Source organism: Gadus chalcogrammus, chromosome 17 (assembly GCF_026213295.1).
Source record: "Gadus chalcogrammus isolate NIFS_2021 chromosome 17, NIFS_Gcha_1.0, whole genome shotgun sequence".
Lineage (NCBI taxonomy): Eukaryota > Metazoa > Chordata > Actinopteri > Gadiformes > Gadidae > Gadus > Gadus chalcogrammus.
Genome location: NC_079428.1, coordinates 824,500 through 844,254, shown reverse-complemented (window position 1 = coordinate 844,254; position 19,755 = coordinate 824,500). Strand labels below are relative to the sequence as shown.

The following is a 19,755-nucleotide window of genomic DNA, read 5'->3' as shown; positions in this document are numbered from 1 at the left end:
CAGACGATGATGATGATGATGATGATGATGATGGCGATCAACATTACAAGGAATTTGGCCGTGTGGAACCGAGTGGACAGGCATTTAGGGATCACTTTGAAAACACATTTTAGGTAAACACCTTGGCACAAATCAGTCAACACTTGGGTAGTTCGTAACATTTATTTTCTTTTAGATTTTACGTATTTTTATTGTTTGCTTTCTCTCTCTCTTGAACGTGCAGGCTACAACGTCATTATCGTGGTCTGCACAAAATTGTCATCATGCGTGTATTCTGCTAACTGCACTATAACTACTTAATAGGAATTCATTTCTAGCCTAGGCTATTTCCTTGTTTTTCGGTGATTCAGTGGGCTCGTCTGAACAACCAATCACCGAACTGACAGCTTCTAAACTCGTGCACGAGAATTGACGTAATCCATAGCAACGGCGCGTCACTCTTAGTTCACTCTTTGTGATTTATCCTTAGTAAGAGTAGGTCTCAGCGGCTTTGTGAATAACTTTTAAGAAAAAACTCCTACGTAAAATGTTTTAGCGCGAGTTAGGAGCACTCCTAGCGGTAAGATAAAATGCTTTGTGAATACGGCCCCTGAACTATGATCTCTTCTTATCAGCAATTAAAGCAAAAATACAAGTAATATTTCAAGGATTCTCGAAAATGGTAGCGATCTCCTGTCATCTCAGTGAAATTAAGATGATTTAATTTATTTTTAACCGTTATTATTTCCCGGTTAAAGATCTTATCGGTTGACCGGTTATCCATGGACATCCCTTGTACACTGTATATATATATATAAATGTGTATCAAACATTGCATGTTTTTTTTTGTATTATCCCAGCTATGTTTTCTTATTTTTTTGTCATTTAACATTACTTTTAATAGTTGTGGGACATTGGAGCAATAACCTGGTGTTTTTACACTTCAGTTTGCACTGTGAATTTGAAGTAATGTTCCGTTTTTGAATAAAGATGCAGCAATTAATTATTATTATTTTTTATCCGATTCATCGATTAATCGATAAAATAATCGACCGATTAATCGATTATTAAAATAATTGTTAGTTGCAGCCCTAATTACCATCAACCTCGATCAATACATCTCATAATGTTTCCCAATTATCTTTCTGGTTTTGCTTTTCTGTTACCAACTGTATTTATGTTGGTTATCGAATAAACATAGAAATAAGAATGTAAAAAATGTACAGTATGATTTAATATTGATTTATTTATGAATTTGATTTCAACCAGAATACATAATAGGAGCACAGTAAAATGAGTACTTTATTAAAAGCCATTATACAGAGATTTATAAAGAGGCCTAATGCTTAACTCCCGAACCAAAACAAAAGTTTGTATTGTGGATTATTCAAAGGTTAACCCTAATATGTAATGCATAGCTGCACAGTAGTATTTTCAATTTAAAGACATTTATTCAAGTGCAGTAAGCTACAGCCAAAGAACATTGACAAAAATTGTAATCAAAGGCGTGCACATTTGAACATTTGATGGGAGTCACTCTAAACATGCAGCTTGTTCATGAGTTCCATGTGGGAATAGCGGTCTGCCTCGGTGCGACGCCGCTGCTGCACGCTGTATAGCTGTTGCTGGTCTCACAGCACTTTGTCTTGAGCTTCAGACACACGAAGCAGAACTCCACCTTGCAGCGTGGGCACACGATGTTCTTGCAGGCTTTCTGGTTGTGCTCCACCTTCATGCCACAGTTGGGGCAGGCCCGGATGGAAGGGCAGGGCCCCACCCCCGGCACGTCCTCCAGCGTCATGGGGTCACAGCTTTTCAGCAGATCCAGCACCTTGTCTGAGCAGTCGTCGTTGTCACAGCGGTCGCTGCGCGGCCCCCTCCCCTTCCAGGGCCTCAGACACTGCCAGCAGAAATAGTGGGTGGGCTTACTGCTTTCCTCACAGATAGTGCAGCGGAAACAGAGATTGTCTAAGGCCTGTCGTTCCACGTAGGTTTTACAGCCAGGGCACTGTTTGGGAACACAGGAAGCAGAATATTTCTAGCATATAGTTCAAATGTTAGGGACCCTTCCTATACAGACACATTATCAGGATACTCACTGCTTTGAATTTGGCAACAACTATACGGGCAAGTTCTTTCTCAAAATGGTCCATCTCCTCAACGGTCAACAGAGCAAAGCGACGGACCTCTTGATAAGACCATTCGGCGCCACACATTTCGCCATCTGGCTGAACGGCTGGGCAAGTAAATTTGGACTGCCCCTGTGTGACAGTACAATACAGCACTACTTTAGGAAAACTTTTACATATTCTACGACAAAATTCATTATTTTATGTATAGAAAACATTGTTAGTCTACAATACATAATTGTACCTATTCCTTTCCATGTCTCGTTATTATAAGTAACTTAATGTCTTAATGTCCACAGCCCCCCCATGTCCAGGGGGGGCTGTGTTTTGTTGGGCCACCGTCACCATGACTCTGGATGCGCCCCTGTTGTGAAATAAACACGAATACGAAGTCATTACCTTGCTGAGCAAACTGCGGCACCATCCTGTCAGAGATCCTGGCGTGACCGCGTGACCGCACGACATCTCTGCTCTGCAAGACTCGTCCTCTGGTGTTGAGGCAGAGGGAGGAAGAAACAACGGTCCAAACAAAGTCAATCGATACCAGACTCCCTTATGGAGGCTTCACAATCGAAGCCGTTTACATTTCTAACACGTGGTATGAATAAGACTAGTTCTAGTCGAACATTAGACATACTTTACATGCTTTACCGGTGATGTTACCGTTGCGAGCTCATCAGTGTAAATATTAATGTTGCAGGAATTTGTTCTATGATCTACGGGGTGCCGTTCGTAAACCACTGGTGCTGAAAAACGTGATACAATTTTTCCCGATTTAGCTCAAGCTTTGCTTTATTTTTCCACGATTTAGCAAGTAAACATCCCTCCAAAACCCACTGCAATTTTCATTTAACTTTTCACTTATAAGAATTATACGTTGAATCTTAATCTTATATGTAAATAAGGGACATTTTATGTGTGTGAAAAAGTTAAAATGAAAATGGCAGTGCAATTTGGGGGGGGGAAGCTCGAGCTAAATCTGAAACATTTGTAACGTTTCTGAGCAGCAAAGGTTTATAAACGGCAACCCATAATAATCTCTGATATGTTGCAGTAGGCTTGTGCGTCAGGTCATAGGATATTGTTTAACCGGTATGCCCTCGATCAAACAAAACGTGTTCACTGTTACTTACGATATGGGTCGATCACGTCCGGTCTGTCGACGAATTTGAATGACGGGTCCGACGGATCATAAGCCTTTTCCACGCTCATTTTGTTGGGTTCTTTACCGTGGCCTCTTACTCTCTGTCTCATAAAGGAGTACCTTGAGCTTGGCGGATCGCAGAACTGTCTGTTCCTTCTGGTTTCACTTTCTACACCTGGAAATATGACCAGTGGGGAGGATGTCAATACAGCACCTGAGGGTGTTAATGGTTGATGCATTCTAATGCACGTCAAATCCCACACCTTTGGAGTTCCCAAATACCTTTAAATCAGACCATGCGAATGCTTTTAAACGTAGAAAAGCATTGATTTTCTAAATAAGAAATTGCTAGGGTGGCATGTTGTATCTGGAATATAGCCCCTTCAAATGTTGGTTGAATAGGCATCATATAAAATATAACCTTTTTTAATTGATTTAAAAAGAATTGCGGAGGCAAAGACATTGCCATTACTATGTTTAACAGAGCATCTGCAACGGTCTGTTAAACATAGTAGTGGTCTGTTATGGAGACCACTGAAGGCTTGTATGGACCAATCAGAAACGAGTATTCAACAAAACTGTGTAATCAATGTGAATAATATGTCTCTACCTGATCCAGCAAACTGCGACGTCGCTCTGAGCCACCGACTCCGCCTGATCGAGGCTTCAAAATAAAAGCATTGCGGTTTACAAGTTTAAATACACAAAAGTTTCATGATTATAAGGGATGTTTGAATACTGAATTCAGAACACGGTACGGGTCTAACTTTGACCCGTAACGATGACTCATGCCCCGTTTGCGGCAAACTTTTGCGCGACATTTTCCTCAATAAACTAAGCTTTCGCCGTTTAACAAACCTATACCTCGCGGGTAATGTGTTTGTTTGTTATTATCCCCCTGTCATTTAGAAGTGCGATTCTGTCGACCAATCAACGGACGACGTGTGTAGCCCGAACTTGCCGGCACCCTTTCAGGCGTCTCAGCAGTGGCGTAAATATCGGCGGTGCAACCGGTGCAGCTGCCCGGGGCCCAGACGGCGTCAGGGGCCCATGGAGGAAGAAAAATATATATATCACCCACGGCGGCAAATGTGTCGGGGGCGCCCCCTGGTGGCGCCCTTAATTAATTAACTTAATTATACGAGAACCTCACCGCAGTCAGCAGGACAACGAGACTAGCCCCCCCCCCCCGGGCACAAAATAAACATTTGCACCCGGGCATATCAGCATGATGTTACGCCACTGCGTCTCAGTATACCAACGAGGATGTACGGCTCAGTCCGGACCACGCCCACTTTTCGCCCTCATTACTGGGCTGAGGCGTGCTGGGTCCGAAGCATACGCCATTGGAAAAGCGCCATTATTTTTATTAATTTTAATTTATATATTTTTTTCAATTAGAGATTTGCTGCAAAAAGCAAATAGAACTGTACCTGCTTGATCCCTTTTTTATTAAAATAACTCATTTGTTGTTCCTTTGAAGGAACATAAATTGAAATTATAGTGAAATCATTCAATGCATTACTAATTGGTTCTTTGTGGTATTTAATAGAAAAGGAAAAGATTTTTACACTCATAAGAATTTATGCAGTACTATTATATTAATCTCGCGTATTTATCCATTTCCAAATGCAAATCGAAGGCAAATTGTTGTCGATTCAAAATCGACCATTGCAATAATCAATGGAAAACCATCAGGTCGTCTGATCACCATCAGTTTTTCTGATCACCATGTGGATCACAGACTTGTGTTGAACTCCATAAGACCCAAGGGTCATCTCGTCGTCCACCAGCACATTGGTTGCGAAGATCAGGCGGATGTTGTCCATGCCGTTCCCTAGAAATCGAGACAATATTTGACATTAATGCACCTGATCAAGGCCAGCACCACAGGCACTTGCTCCATATAATAATAATAATAATAATAATAATCGATCAAATTTATATAGCTCTTTTCCCCAAGACGCTTTACAATCGCTAAATCATAAGAAACCCTAAAAAAAGGTTGTGTTGGCATTGCGGATGTCGTTGGGTAGGGTATTCCAAAGGGCGGGGGTGGTTGCAGCAAAGGCTCCGTCACCCCAGGACCGGAGGTTGGTCCTGATGGGGTGCAGGAGGTTGGCAAAGGCGGATCTGAGACAACGGGTAGGGGTATGGCGGTGGAGGAGGTCAGAGAGGGAGGGGGGCGCCAGGTTGTTGAGGGCTTTGAAGGTGATGAGTAGTATGTTGAAATCAATCCGGTATTTGACGGGAAGCCAGTGGAGGTCTTGGACGACAGGGGTGATGTGGTCTGAGCGGCGGGTGGATGTGAGCATACGGGCTGCAGAGTTTTGAACATATTGCCGTTTATTAAGTAAGTGTTTTGATGAGCCGTATAGGATGGAGTTACAGTAATCAAGGCGGGATGAAATGAATGCGCGGACCAGAGTTTCGGCGGCTGAGAGTGATAGGGAGGGATGGAGACTAGTGATGTTCCTGAGGTGGAAGAAGGCTGTTTTGGTAATCTGGTTTATATCGGGGAGGGATGAGAGGGTGGGGTCAAGGATGATACCTAAGTTGTGGATGTGAGTGGAGGGGGTGACAATGGAACCATCAATATTAAGTGAGAAGTCCTGGGTGGGGCGGGTGAGGGAGTTTAGGCCAATGATGAGGATTTCTGATTGCAATTTAATTGGAGGAAGTTGTGTTGCCTCAAAGTTTGGACATCAGTGCGGCAGGTGGTGCAATGGGTGGCTGAAGAGATGGTGTGGTGGAGAGGTAGATCTGAGTGTCATTGGCGTAACAGTGAAAATGGAGGCCATGTTGGCGGGGGATTTGAGCGAGTGGGAGGATGTGGATGATAAAAAGTAGGAGACCAATGACAGAGCCATGGGGGACACCATGAGTGACTCGGGAGGTGGGGGATTTGCAGTTGACTAAAATGAATTGGTGTCTGTCAGAGAGATAGGAAATGAACCAGGTGAGAGCTGTGCCAGTGATGCCAAGTGAGGACTGGAGGCGGGACATGAGGATGGAGTGGTTGATGGTATCGAAGGCGGCGCTGAGGTCAAGGAGGATGAGGATGGAGAGGGAACCAGAAGGTTCGTAGAGGTTATCGTAGTCGAGGTGCGATTTTAACTGTGAGGGAACGGTTCTTTCTAAAAAATGTTGATAGGAAGGGGAGGTTGGTGATGGGTCAGAATGTTTCAGGGTCAAGTCCAGGTTTTTTTCGTTGGGGGGTGACAGCAGCTAGTTTGAGGGCGGGGGGCACTAGGCCAGTGGACAGAGAGGAGTTTATAACTGAGGTGGTCAGGGGCAAGAGTGAGGGGAGACAGGCCATGGCTAGGGTGGAGGGGATGGGCTCCAGGATGCAGGGAGAGGTTTTCATGCCAGTGAGTATGGCAAATAGGTCTGCTGGGGTGATTTCAGTGAATGAGGAGAGTGGGTGAATGGCCGGAGGGGTTGGCAGAGGTTCCGGAGAAGATACAGTGGAGGTGGAGGCGTCGGTCAGTTGGCTGTGTATATTGTCTACTGTTATTTGGATGTGTGAGAGAAATGAGATGCATTTACTGACAGTGAAGGAGTTGGAGATGGTGTCCAGAGGTTTAAGAAGTTTGTTTTTGATGAAAAAATGAGTCTTGGGATTATTGCTGCCTGATTGTATGATGGAGGAGTAGTAGGTGGAGCGTGAGACCGGTTCTATTGGTTGATGATTGGTTGATTGAGGTGATGGAGATGATCAGTGTACCAGGGGGTGGAGTGGGTGAAAGAGACAATCTTAGTTTTTATTGGAGCGAGCTGATTGAGACAGGAGGAGAGGGTGTCATTATAGATTGTGACCAGGTCAGTAGGGGAGGCGTTCTGGATGAGGGCGGAGTCAGGGATGGTATCGGCCAAGAGGGAGGAGAGAGATGTGGGTTGGATTGATTTGAGATTGCGGAAAGTTATAGAGCGTTTTTGCTTGACTTGTGGTGTGGGGATAAGAATGTCCATGGTGATAGCCAGGTGGTCGGAGCTGGTGAGGTCGGAGCTTGACAGATTGCTGATGGTGATGCCGGTGGTGCAGACAAGGTCCAGTGTGTGTCCTTTTTTATGATTTGGAAAATCTACAGAGACAGCACACCACAACAAGTCATTCATGAACACATAACACGCACAGTGGTGGATCTCGGGGGTGGCCAGGGATGGCCGGGGCCACCCTAGACTGAATCCTGCCCATCCCATTGGCCACCCTTGTCTTATTTGCATTTTTTTTTTTTATTATTTGCATAATTTGCATTTGCATTTTTAAAGGGACTTTATGCATTAATGTCTGGCTCTTATGTCCACATCTGGTGAACAGATGGCCTCTGATATTGTAGAAGCCACAAAGATCATTGAAGAGGTATTCCATTAGCTGTTCGGGCTATGCAAAGAGTCCATTGCCATACCTGCGAGTACAGATACCTGTGAACGAAGCATTTCCACACTCAAACTGGTCAAGACCTATAGGAATGTCAATAGAATTGTGCAAATTATTTTGTAATAAATGCATGGCAATTTTACATTTTCTTTTACAGTGTTAGATCAGAAGGTTGAGTTGGTGTTTTTTATTAAACAGACCTCAAAAGCTGAGACCAACCTGCACTTGTTGTCTTAGAATCGGAGTTCAATCCATACACAAGAGGCCTTTAGAAATGTGACGTTTAAAGAGTTTTTTTTTAAAGGTGTTAGTGGGCCCCTAATTCAGTACTTGAAGATGTTCAAGAAATTCAGCCTTGGTTCCAGAATTCTCTGGGCGGGCAAGGCAGAGAAAGGGGGAGGTAGCTTGTCCCTTTTGACGTGGAGGCTAAATTCAAATCGGAGCGTCTGAGCTATATTTACAAAAGCGGAGCAGGATACCTAGTGCTCGCAACTAATGCCATTTCTAGCTTCTAGGGCACCATAGGCAGGCTAGGGGAACTGAAATTAATGTGAGAAAACCTTATAAAGTGTCATTTTCATGCCACGGGACCCGAGTCCCAAAAATGAGTCAGAAATGAGTCTCTGAAGTTTTTTTGATAAGAAAAAAAAAGCTCATAGGTAACTTCAAGAAATTGATAAAGTAAACATGTGTTTGACGATTACACCACTGTCTGAATTAATATTATGATGTAGAGTTACAGCGTGTACATGCCTTAAATATTCCCTTAATTTCAAGATGCCTTATATCATATTCAGATTTATGTGCCACCCCAAAATGATCTCTCTGGTCTCACCCTGGCCACCCAACTGAAAATGTTCTAGCTCCGCCAATGAACACAAAAAACAAAAAACGTGGCGTATTGTTATTGTGTCGGGCCAATAATCGATAATTGTATTTCAAATGCCATGTAGGCCTACCTGGAAGACGCTCGCCTATCTTCTCCTTGAGCTGCAGCACGGTCATCGCCTTCATCTGTTCTTCAGTGTCACACAGGTCGATGGTCATGTGTTCTCCGTTCAACCCGATCACTATGACCTGGTAGATCTTCCCCATGGTGTCGCATGAGGCAGAATGACCTGACTTAACGTGAGCCCGGTAATTAAAAGGAGACTCTGAGTTTTACTTTCCTTCTGGTCTGCGGAGTGAAGTCTGTGTTATATTGGTAGTTGTGCGATCAGCTCAGACGACTCACCAGAGAGGAGCAGCGTCGGTTACCGATGTGAAACTGCCTTGTGCACTTCTCCATCTTGGATGCATGTCAGTGAAAACCAGACCCGCAAGATGTATGACATTTTTTCGGAGATTTTCAGAATCAGCATTGAACATGTACTACAGCATTTCTACAGCTCGATGCGTTTTTGCAATGAGTCCGTCTTTACGGAGATATTCCTGAAACGCATCAAAGGAAAGGGGAAAAGAGGAGCTGTGGAAGGGGCCTAAGATAGAGGGGTGTCTCTCGGATCTTATGAGAATTTAAGGAAAAGAAAAATACTTTTACGCTCATAACCATTTGTCCAGCCCTATTTTAATAATCTCGCGTATTTATCCATTTCCAAATGCAAATCGAAATTGTTGTCAATTGGAAATTGACTATTGGAATAATCAATGGAGGTTCATCAGTTCGTCCTGCCTACGTTAGGCTTGGCTCTTTCAAGTTTCAAGTCTGTTGTTGAACTATTCAAACTATTTGAAATATTCTTGAGCCATTCTTTCACTTTACATTTCGAAGCCAAGCCCGAAAACAACATTCATGTGTTTCATCAGCTGGTGATAGTTAGTTAGGGTGAGGGTTAGTGAGGTATATTCAGAGGATAAAATACGCACTCCAACATCTATGTTTAAATAATAATGAAGCAGAAAAGTTGTAGCCCTGATTGTATTAAGTTATTTAGTTGTCTTTATCTTGATAAATATACGTGATATTTCTTCCTAGTAGTTATTATTTCACGACATTCCTATTTCTCCTATGGTTAATTAATTTAAGATAAGCCTATTCAAAAATGTCTACATCAGGCCTGCCGTCCCTATCTGTGCATGTAAGGGGATGTCTAGGACTTATCATTTGATAAATGCCAACAGAATTAGCATAATAATAACCTGTTATGTAATATTAAACAAATCAAACCAAATATTGTCCAGGAATTCGGTTAAATGCGTCATTAAGTCATCTTTTATTGTTGTGAAGACATGACTTGAGCAAGTACATAGTCGACGATGACAATGATTCAAATGACCATGAACACATGAAGAACCATAAAGTAGCACAGCGCACGCTGGGTAGGGGGGGGGCACGGGGGGTCGGGGGGCCATGGGGCACCACGGGGGTCGGGGGTCACTAGAGTTGTCGCTAGAGCTGGACTCCGCCCGGGACCCTCATCACCATCTGGATCACAGACTTGTGTTGAACTCCATAAGACCCCAGGGTCATCACGTCGTCATCCAGCACATTGGTGGCAAAGATCAGGCGGATGTTGTCCATGCTGTTCCCTGGAAACCGAGACAATATTTGACATTAATGCACCGGATCAAGGCCAGAACCAGCTCCTTAGAGAGACAGCACACCACCACGAATCATTCATGAAAAATGTACACGTAAAACAGAAAACGTGCCGTATTGTTATCGTGTAGGGGCAAGAATCAATAATGGTATTTTAAAGGCCATGTACCTGCCCTCCCTGGAAGACGCTCGCCTATCATCACCTTGAGCTGCAGCACTGTGATCGCCTTCATTTCTTCTTCAGTTTTACACAGGTCGATGGTCATGTTCTCTCCGTTCAACCCGATCACTATCACCTGGTGGATCTTCCCCATCGTGTCGCATGAGGCAGAATGAACTGACTTAACATGAGCACGCTTATTAATAGGAGACTCAGAGTCCTCCTTCTGGTCCGCGGAGTGTAGTCTGTGTTATATTGGGGGTTGGGCGCTCAGCTCTGACGACTCACCAGAGAAGAGCAGCGTCGGTATCCGATGTGAAACCAAATTGTGCACATCTCCATCTTGGCTACATGTCAGTGAAAACCAGACCTACAAGATCTACAAGATTTTTCGAATGGCTTTTATTAGGTTAGTGCATGAAGCGCTCAACTATTGTTTTTAAGTTTTATTCTCACTTTCATTCTTTCTTATTCTCTATGATTCTCTATTCCCTTCTTTTAAAATTTTTAACCATGGAAGTAAATTCTCTGACACTTCAACTTCTTCAGACTTTGTAACTAGGTACATTTTTAAACGTCAATCTTCGTTCAAACATTTAACAAATCAACACACTCGTATCTTCAACTGTATCTAAACTAGATACAGTTGAAGGTTTTCAATAGCATTTAATCCTTTATCACAGTTTAAGGATAATTCCATAACCGTTTAGCATATTTCCATTTGGTCCCAATGACGTTGAGGCTACTTGAAGATGTTATCGATGACGCTCTAGCCCAAGGTGACTATCACAAAAACTAACCATTGCGGACGTTGCGGAGCCTAAACAACGTCCAAAATTAACCTAGAAACACAATGTCAAGCTTAAACGGTTATGTTATTTCTAGTTACTCTAAAATGATTAATGACCCCTGGTACAATTATCAGTACATGCTATTTACACCCCTGGTACAATTAGAAGTGAAGGCTATTTGCACCCCTGGTACAATTAGAAGTATATGCACACATAAATCTGTTATATTAATACCGCCTCCCCCCCAGTGCAAATATCAATGTATACTATTTTCACCCCTGTGCATTTACCCTGGCATATTGATCACACAATGTAATAAAACAATTTAAATAACTGCTGCAGACGAGGTAACCCCAACAAGATCTTCACCCAACGTTTTTAAGTGTGGTGCAGACTCCTCAAATACATTTGTAAACAAACAGCCATGATTGCCTAGGATAGCATTGGGAATAGCTACACTATTTTGCATTGTTGGCCTCCTCAATAGAACATGCAAGTAAAACAGCTTACTTTAATCTTTGATTTATTGCTAGATTAAGATGTTATGTGTAAGTTTGTTCCCCAAGTTTTAGGGCTTGTCCTCAGAATATCAGGGAGACACTGAATTTGAAACTTTATGATACAGGAAGTTTGGCTGGCTGACTAAAAAGGCACTGAATTTGAAACTTTGTGATACAGGAGGACTGGCTTGCTGACTAAAAAGTGTGCGATCATAAAAGCATGACAATCTGAAAAAAGCATAAATCTGACAATAGAGGGATTCGATCCGGCAACCTCTTCAATTCAGAGTTAGCGTCGCTACTGCGACTTACCAGGGGTGCAAAAAGCCAAACCCTTAATATTTTTTGCGCCGGTGTAAGAATAAATAACCGTTTAAGCTTGACATTGTGTATCTAGGTTAAATATGGACGTTGTTTAGGCTCCGCAACGTCGGCAATGGTTAGTTTTTGTGATGGTCACCTTGGGCTACAGCATAATATATTGTCTATAACGTCTTCAAGCTCTAGCCTCAACTTCATTGAGACCAAATGGTAATATACTAAGCGGGTATGGAATTATTCTTAAACTGTGATTCTGATGAAGGATTAAATGCTATCGAGAATCTTCAACTCTATCGAGTTTAGATAAAGTTGAAGATATGAGTGTGTTGATTTGTTAAATGTTTGCACGAAGGTTAAAAAAAATAAAAATAAAATTGGGTGAGATTGGAACACGCAATTCCCAGCTAATCTGAACATTTTATATTTGTGTTCGATTAGCATAGTGCTTTGAATCTTTTTATTGTATTTCACTAAGTAAACACAACATATCCGTCTTCAGTCAGAAGTGAAAGAATATAATTGAATCCCTACGTGTATAAACTGTTATGTGCCCCGAAAGTGAAACTAAACGTTACAATGCAGCCTCCATTCAAACAAACAATGCAAGACATGTATTTTGGTCTTTAGCCTTGCCTCTGGCATTATTCTGTTATCATGCCTCTTATAGAACCAATTATAAACTAGATTTTTGATAATTTGATGGAGGCTACTCTCACCTACTAGTGGAGGTTAATGTCAACAGAGATTCTTTGGCTAAAACATGGTGGCACGCAGAATGAGTTTCACTTCTTATGGACAACATGAGTGACTCGGGTACACTGGAACGTTGTGGAACGGCTCTTTCTCTATATGATTCCTTCTCAAGTGATCAAACAATGTTGTGGATCTACGTTGCACGCTGTCATCAAACTATGGCTTCTCGTAAGTGTTAAAAAAATGTTGTTGATCTACTTTGCAGACTATCGTCACCACTGCAGTATGTACTTGCAGAGGAATAAACAACTCCGCCTCACTCTAACATTTGAACATGCATGTTTGATTTGTGACTCATCAGTTCCCCGAGGCTGTGAAAGGTTGATGGTGTTGTTGAATGTTTTTGATGAACACTGACGATCATGAATGTCGCTTTGGATAAAAGCGACATTTTATCCAAAGTTGCTTTGGATAAAAGCGTCTGCTAAATGCCCTAAATGTAAATGTAAATTAATGACAATTAAACCCAATTAGATGAATGGCTCCGGACCAGAGTCGAGATGAAGTGGTAAATCAGATGTTAACAAGCAATTTTAAAGGACCCCTATTTTAACACCACGTGTGATGTGGACTTCCATTACAACCTCGTCAAAATGGACCTTTGAGTGACAGCCCCAATGTGATGTCTGCCCCGTTGAGGGATGGATGGATCAGGCTATCAGTGGACTGAACTAACTGGAAGAGGGAACCAGCGTACATCTGATGCCGTTTGACTTATAGGAAAACGGCCCTTCGGACCAATGGGTTCCGTTTTCGTAACATTGAACCGTCGGCATAGTGGCATGTCGATCTAATGGGGAAAATTTTGGACCATTTAGACGTCAGAACAATGAGGCGTCAGAATTACGGACAGGCCCCCTTCATGATAGCTATCTGCTAAGCTAATTGAGAGCAAGAGCAGAATAATAGTAGACTCTTATATTGTATTGTATTTTTTTAGGATTAGTAAATGTCTTGAGCTGTTCTTGTCTACATCTCTTGTGCCTGTGCTGTACTTTATCTCTTTCACTTCAGGTAATGAATGATGAGTAATAAATGCATATCAAATAGCTGTCCTGTCACTATGTAGTACCCGTTGAGGCGGAGGTTAAAAACCTATGATGGTAGAAAAAAACATTTGCGTATCCCCTTGTAATACATTCGCGGATCCTCTAGGGGTCACTGAATCCCCGATGAACGCTTTTGGTGTGTTAAAAATGAAGGTTACGTTTGCTGTATGGCAGAATTAAACGATTAGTCCAGTAGCTAACTAGTACTTTGAATCTTTTATTGTATTTTACTAAGTGAACACAACAGACTTGTCTTCAGTCAGAAGTGAAAGAATATAATTTAATCCCGACGTGTATAAACTGTTGTGTGCCCGTCTCATTCAAGTCACATACCGTAAGTGAAACTAATCAGCTATACGTAACAATGCAGTCTCCATTCAAACAAACTATGTAAGACATGTGCACTATGCACTCCTCATCGGCATCTCTGGAAAGAGCACCCAGAAGCCCCAGCACATACAAAACAGCGCTGCCAGGATCCTGATGAGGGTGCGCAAATTTGAACACATCACCCCCATCCTCAAATCCCTTCACTGGCTCCCTGTCGCATTCAGAATTGAATTCAAGGTCTCCCTCCTCACCCACCAGTGCATCCACGGACATGCCCCCCCCTACCTCCAGGAGCTCCTCACCCCCCAGACCAGGGGCGCAACTGCCTACTTTCTAATAATAATAATAATACATTTAATTTAGAGGCACCTTTCAAGACACCCAAGGTCACCTTACAGAGCATATAGTCATCATACATTTTTTTTTAAAAATCAAGACATTGTGGAAAAAAAATAAAAATAAATAAGCAATAAGAATAAGCCTACTTTCTGGGGGGTATGCAGACACATAGCAGGCGCCCCCCCCCCCCCCCCCCCACACACCTTTCATCTGGGCACAAATTTGACCTAAAACACACTCTGATATTATATCTATATATATAATCAAAAAAATAATTTTGAGTGCACCAGGACAGATATCCGGTGTTTTTTTTAGAGGCAGCCTTTCTAAGATGCTCTGCCAGTGTAACATCATACCGTGCTATGAGATCAAGGATACCCAGAAAATTTCCATTTCGAGGATTTCCTAACTGTGCATTTTGCCCCCCTCAGTGGCAGGTTTCTTTCTGCAAAGAAGAGTATGCAGTCGAGTCAACAGGCTCTCGGCAATTCGCTATCAATAGTTTTACCTAGGCATAAGCGGGATGCCAATTCTTTCCACATCAGATAAGCATTTTTGTGGTAACCACTTGTTTCATGGTGCTTCAGTAACTTTGAAAGACACTGCCAGTTATTATTCCCCACCACAAGGCGCTTGTCAGCAACTCTAGCTTCACCAAAAAGCTTACATGCAAAACAATACTCTGTTAGAACTGTTGGAGTACAGTAACCAATAGGGGTGGGAAAAATACTAGATTCTGTGATGCATCGCAATACTTTGTAGAACGATTCAGTCTCGATTCTTTTTTTATTTTTTATGATTAACTTATTAACTTTTGGATTATTAACAGAGTTATAAAGTATCAACTTTATAACTCTGTTTTACTGGGTCTATTGAAATAAAAGTAACCATTTAAATGCGTCTGAACGTCAATGATTTGGGCTAGGCTAGTTATTGGTCATTCGAAATAAAGCCCTCCTCCAAGTCAGGGGCGCCGGCCACGTTGAAGTCAGTAAGCTCCCTAACTTTTTGCAGTCTATGAAGCAGAGACAGCTTTTCATTGGCGCAAGAAAATTCGCCATTGGGTCGCACCAGTTTGCGCCCCAGGCCAAAGGTATCGCTTTTCTTTTTTGTTATCACCACATGATTAGACAATTCAGCGAATCAATCAAATAGGCTACCTCCCTCAGCAGCATTCGCGCAACACAACTAGCCTATATGCAGTGTAAGCTTGTCCAGGCCCTGCAAGTCAAGATGTAGGCTATGAATCTGAATGAACAGTAGGTAAAAAGGTAGTGGCCAACCCCAAAATGCACCAGAATACAGGAAATCAAATCTATTAAATTAAAAATATATATATGGGGAGGGGACCCAAGACCCAAGACCCCCTGTCTATTACTGTGCCCCACCAACATTTTTGATCACCAGCCGCCACTGCATTGCATTACAACGTTTTATTGTCATATAATCATTTTATAAGGCAACATGAATGATAAAACAAACAAAGCATTATTTTCTGTTCCATATTGGCATGGCGGTCTGCCTCGGTGCGATGCCGCTGCTGCACGCTGTGAAATAGTTACTGGTCTCCAGGCAATCTATCTTGAGCTTCAGACACACGAAGCAGAACTCCACCTTGCAGCGTGGGCACAGGATGTTCTTGCAGCCGGTCTGGTCGTGCTCCACCTTTATGCCACAGGTGGGGCAGGCCCGGACGGAAGGGCAGGGCCCCACCCCCGCCACCTGGGACAGCGTGATGGTGCCACACCCTTTCAGCAGCTCCAGATCCTTGTCTGAGCAGTTGTCGTTGTCACAGCTGTCGCTGCGCGGCGCCCTCCCCTTCCAGGGCCTCAGACACTGCCAGCAGAACTGCTTGGTGGGCTTACTGCTTTCCTCACAGATAGTGCAGTCGAAACAGAGATTGTCTAACTCTTCTCTTTCCACGTAGGTTTTACAGCCAGGGCACTGTTTGGGATGAAGACAAAAGGGTGGCCATGAAATAGCTGACATTTTGTCTAGTTTTTCCTTCTCTGGACACTTAATAAGGCCACTTACTGCTTTAAAGTCACAAAACTGTGCGGCAGCTAGACGGCCCAATGTCATTTCAAAGTCCAGCATCTCTTCTTCTGTCAGTAAGGCCAGCCGGCGGACCTCTGTATAATCCCACACTGCACCACACGGCACTGTGCCCACCGCAAGGGCAGGGCAGTTAAACGTGTACTGGCCCTGCGGAGGAAGAACACACGACAAAACGTTACTCTTTTGGTCTTGCTCCTGTTCTGCCCTATATTTTTGGCCCATATTCATTTCAATAAAGGTGGTTTCTTGTAGCAACGGTTTAGTAGGGGGACTCAGGGGCCACCCCCATTTACAATTACAGATGGTCTACACAATAGTGAAACTAGTCTGGTCAAGTCACTGTTAAATAAGTAAGGAATAATGTACAGGTCATTGTCACCTAATAAACCCCAATGCCAATCGTAAGGGTCTTTTTTAATTGATTTATAACTTGTTTTTATTGCTTCCGCTAAAAAAAATTCACATCAATTAAAACCACAGCAATGAAATTCTTGCGTCTGAGGCTAACTATAATATACAATAATACAATTTATAAGAGAAACACAAGAAAAGTCGACTGAGACTTAAATAAACACAAAAGTAGTGCCAAGACAGTGCATTTAATTGTGCTTAATTTACAGTGGATTAGGCCCTGTTTACTCCTGTTTACTTTCTGTCCAGATCGTCTAAATTGAACCTTAGTTGCATATTATGAACTAGCTGGCAACAAAGGCTAATAATATCAATTGAATATACCAATAATTCAACTACAAATAAGTGTATGGTCTATGTGTTTGAGGACATAACCTGTTTCGAATAGCCTAAGAATTAAGTTAAAAATTAGACATAATTTCTTATTTTTCTGGAATTTATTTTCTGGATGTATTTAAAGGCGCTGTTCTAAAGGGTCCACGAACCGGCTCTGGTACGCGGACCGAGGGTTGTGAATCTCTCTACCTGGTCCAGCAAACTGCGACACCATCCGGTCAGAGATTGTGGCGTGACGGCGTGACCGCAAGACATCTCCGCTCTTGGCCGCTCGACCCCGTCCTCAGGTGCTGAGGGAAGGGAGACACACACAATCAATCGATGACCCTGATCGAGGCTTCAAAATAAAAGCATTACGGTTTTCAAGTTTGCAATAACAACGTTTTCAGAATTATAAGGGATGGGCGTATTTGCTCCTACAATACTGAATTAAAAACAACACGCTGGGTTAATTTAGTGAATTTGATGGTCACTTACGGAACGGATCTAAGTCATCTGGTCTGTCAACAAATGTAAGAGAGGCGTCTCCCAGATCATAACTCCTCTCCTCTGAAATCTGCTCGCTCATTTCACTTTGTACCGACTGTTATTGCTCGTTTGCTGAGAAGAGTCCAACTGCTTCGTGTTGGTGGCAAATGGAAGAAGACGGGCTTTCGGTTTTCTTTCTATCTTTCTGATAAAACACGTGACTGCGCGGCAGGCTGTCAGGGATCAACCCCTAAGGACACGGGAACGCGCGTTCTGCACACGGGATCGCGCGTTCTGCCAGAATGCTTTGAAGAGTCCACTATACAAGTTATAGCCTACTCCATGTGCACAAGTCGGTTTCACATCGGATGCCGTCGCTATTCCTCTCTGGTGAGTCGTCGGAGCTTAGCGCACAACCACCAATATAACACTAACTTCAATCCGCAGACCAGAAGGAAAGTGAAACTTTGAGTCTCCTTTTAAAAAGTTGGCTCTCGTTAATTCGGGTCATTCTGCCTCATGCAACACTATGGAGAAGACCTACCAGGTGATAGTGAGCGGGCTGAACGGAGAGAACATGACCATCGACCTGTGTAACACTGAAGAACAGATGAAGGCGATCACAGTGCTGCAGCTCAAGGAGAAGTTAGGCGAGCGTGTTCCAGGGAGGGCAGGTATGGCCTTTAAAATACCATTATTTAATTTTCCAACCAACTAATAGCCTAACCGAACTAACGGCTGCAGGGTATAGCCTGGCATTTTATCTGTGCATCAATGTCAAATATTGTCTCGGTTTCCAGGAAACAACATGGACAACATCCGCCTGATCTTCGCAAATAAGAATCAGATGGTGGACGAGTCGACCCTGGTCTCTTATGGAATTCAACACAAGTCCTTGATCCAGATGGTGATCAAGCTCCCGGGCGGAGTTCAGCTCTAGCGACAACAATGACGCCGTGACCCACCGTGGCCCCCCGACCCACCGTGGACCCCACCCCCCCCCCCTCCACCCACCCCGTTCATTTGAATAATTGTCATCGTCAGCTTTGTATTTGTTCCTTCAAATCAAGAAAAGATTACCCTACTTAATTTAACCGAATGACAATATTTAGTTTGATTGGTTAAATCTTAATAAAATAGGTGCCGTATTTCTTACCGAAGTTGTTAGAATATTATATAAAAGGCTATCATTACCACGAGACTTATGTTGGCATTTATCAAATAACAAGTCATAATCATTCCCTTACATGCGCAACATGGTAACCTCGGTCGGCAAATGTGTTGGGGGTGCCCTCTGGTGGCGGTCTTAATTAATTAATGAAATTTAATTAAACAAGCGAAGTAAAACATGTTTCCAAATGGAACGGACAAGGGGGGGGGGGATTAGCTGTTAGTGCTGATTGAAATCCTCACTGAAGAGGTCTCACCCTGGGCGTAATTTTACGTAGAACCGGGCCTGGACGTAGGCCTATCTTAAAATAATTAAACATAGGGGAAATAGGAATGTCGTAAAATCATGAATACTGGGAGGAAATATCACAGATATATATATATTGAACAATTATTTGCCGAAGGCGAATTGAATAGTGGGGAATAGCCCCCGAGACCGAATGTCGAGAGGGCTATGCACTATTTACGGCAGAGATGGGACAAAGTCACTGTTTCGCAAGTCCCAAGTAAGTCCCAAGTCTTAGCATTCAATTCCGAGTCGAGTTCCAAGTCAAGACTGGGAAAGACAAGTCGAGTCCAAGTCCAAGTCACAAACTCTTTCAAGTCCTGAACAAGTAACCATGTATTTTTACTTAATAATGTCATTATTAGGCTGTGGATCATAATTTCAACTTGCCACTCTAATGTACAGTGTCATTTCTTATCAATACAGTTATAATATGTTCATTGTTTCTGTCTTCAAATGTGTTGATATGCGCATGCGCCGAAATTCTCTGTCTTCTCAGAGGAGAAGTGAGAGTCGACGGTGGGTTTGAATTGTATTAGTAGGCTACGGAAGGCCCCACTGTGACCCTAAAGTTGGTAAAGCTGCCCCTTGACTAGCGTGGCATATGTGCT

General features: G+C 42.9%; 2 protein-coding genes across 3 annotated transcripts; both read right to left on the bottom strand.

The window, feature by feature from the left end:
• Nucleotides 1-1,269: 1,269 nt before the first annotated feature.
• LOC130369960 (uncharacterized) lies at nucleotides 1,270-8,860 on the bottom strand. 2 transcript variants are annotated; one of them, XM_056575585.1, is made up of 7 exons: nucleotides 8,593-8,860; nucleotides 4,964-5,089; nucleotides 3,863-3,916; nucleotides 3,242-3,427; nucleotides 2,508-2,596; nucleotides 2,079-2,240; nucleotides 1,270-1,987 (listed from the first exon to the last, which is right to left on the bottom strand). In XM_056575585.1, exons 1-7 carry the CDS (start codon nucleotides 8,726-8,728, stop codon nucleotides 1,535-1,537), a joined length of 1,206 nt encoding a protein of 401 aa, XP_056431560.1. In that variant the 5' UTR covers nucleotides 8,729-8,860; the 3' UTR covers nucleotides 1,270-1,534. The 2 variants fall into 2 exon arrangements, with proteins under 2 accessions (XP_056431560.1, XP_056431561.1); XM_056575586.1 differs by lacking the exon at nucleotides 3,863-3,916.
• Nucleotides 8,861-14,767: 5,907 nt separating this feature from the next.
• LOC130369968 (uncharacterized) lies at nucleotides 14,768-17,987 on the bottom strand. The gene is made up of 4 exons (XM_056575599.1): nucleotides 17,698-17,987; nucleotides 17,410-17,510; nucleotides 16,450-16,620; nucleotides 14,768-16,359 (listed from the first exon to the last, which is right to left on the bottom strand). The coding sequence occupies exons 1-4, from the start codon at nucleotides 17,786-17,788 to the stop codon at nucleotides 15,904-15,906; spliced, it is 819 nt and encodes a 272-aa protein (XP_056431574.1). The 5' UTR covers nucleotides 17,789-17,987; the 3' UTR covers nucleotides 14,768-15,903.
• Nucleotides 17,988-19,755: the final 1,768 nt, after the last annotated feature.

Bases quoted from the DNA above. Each gene is read 5' to 3' on its own strand.
- LOC130369960 (XM_056575585.1), bottom strand. From the start codon at position 8,728: ATGGGGAAGATCTACCAGGTCATAGTGATCGGGTTGAACGGAGAACAC. The intron at 2,241-2,507 runs GTAATGACTTCG...ACTGTCACACAG, and splicing joins GCCGCAGTTTGCTCAGCAAG to GGGCAGTCCAAATTTACTTG. The intron at 1,988-2,078 runs GTGAGTATCCTG...GTTCCCAAACAG, and splicing joins TTGTTGCCAAATTCAAAGCA to TGCCCTGGCTGTAAAACCTA.
- LOC130369968 (XM_056575599.1), bottom strand. From the start codon at position 17,788: ATGAGCGAGCAGATTTCAGAGGAGAGGAGTTATGATCTGGGAGACGCC. The intron at 17,511-17,697 runs GTAAGTGACCAT...CCCTTCCCTCAG, and splicing joins AGATGACTTAGATCCGTTCC to CACCTGAGGACGGGGTCGAG. The intron at 16,621-17,409 runs GTAGAGAGATTC...CTTCCTCCGCAG, and splicing joins GTCGCAGTTTGCTGGACCAG to GGCCAGTACACGTTTAACTG.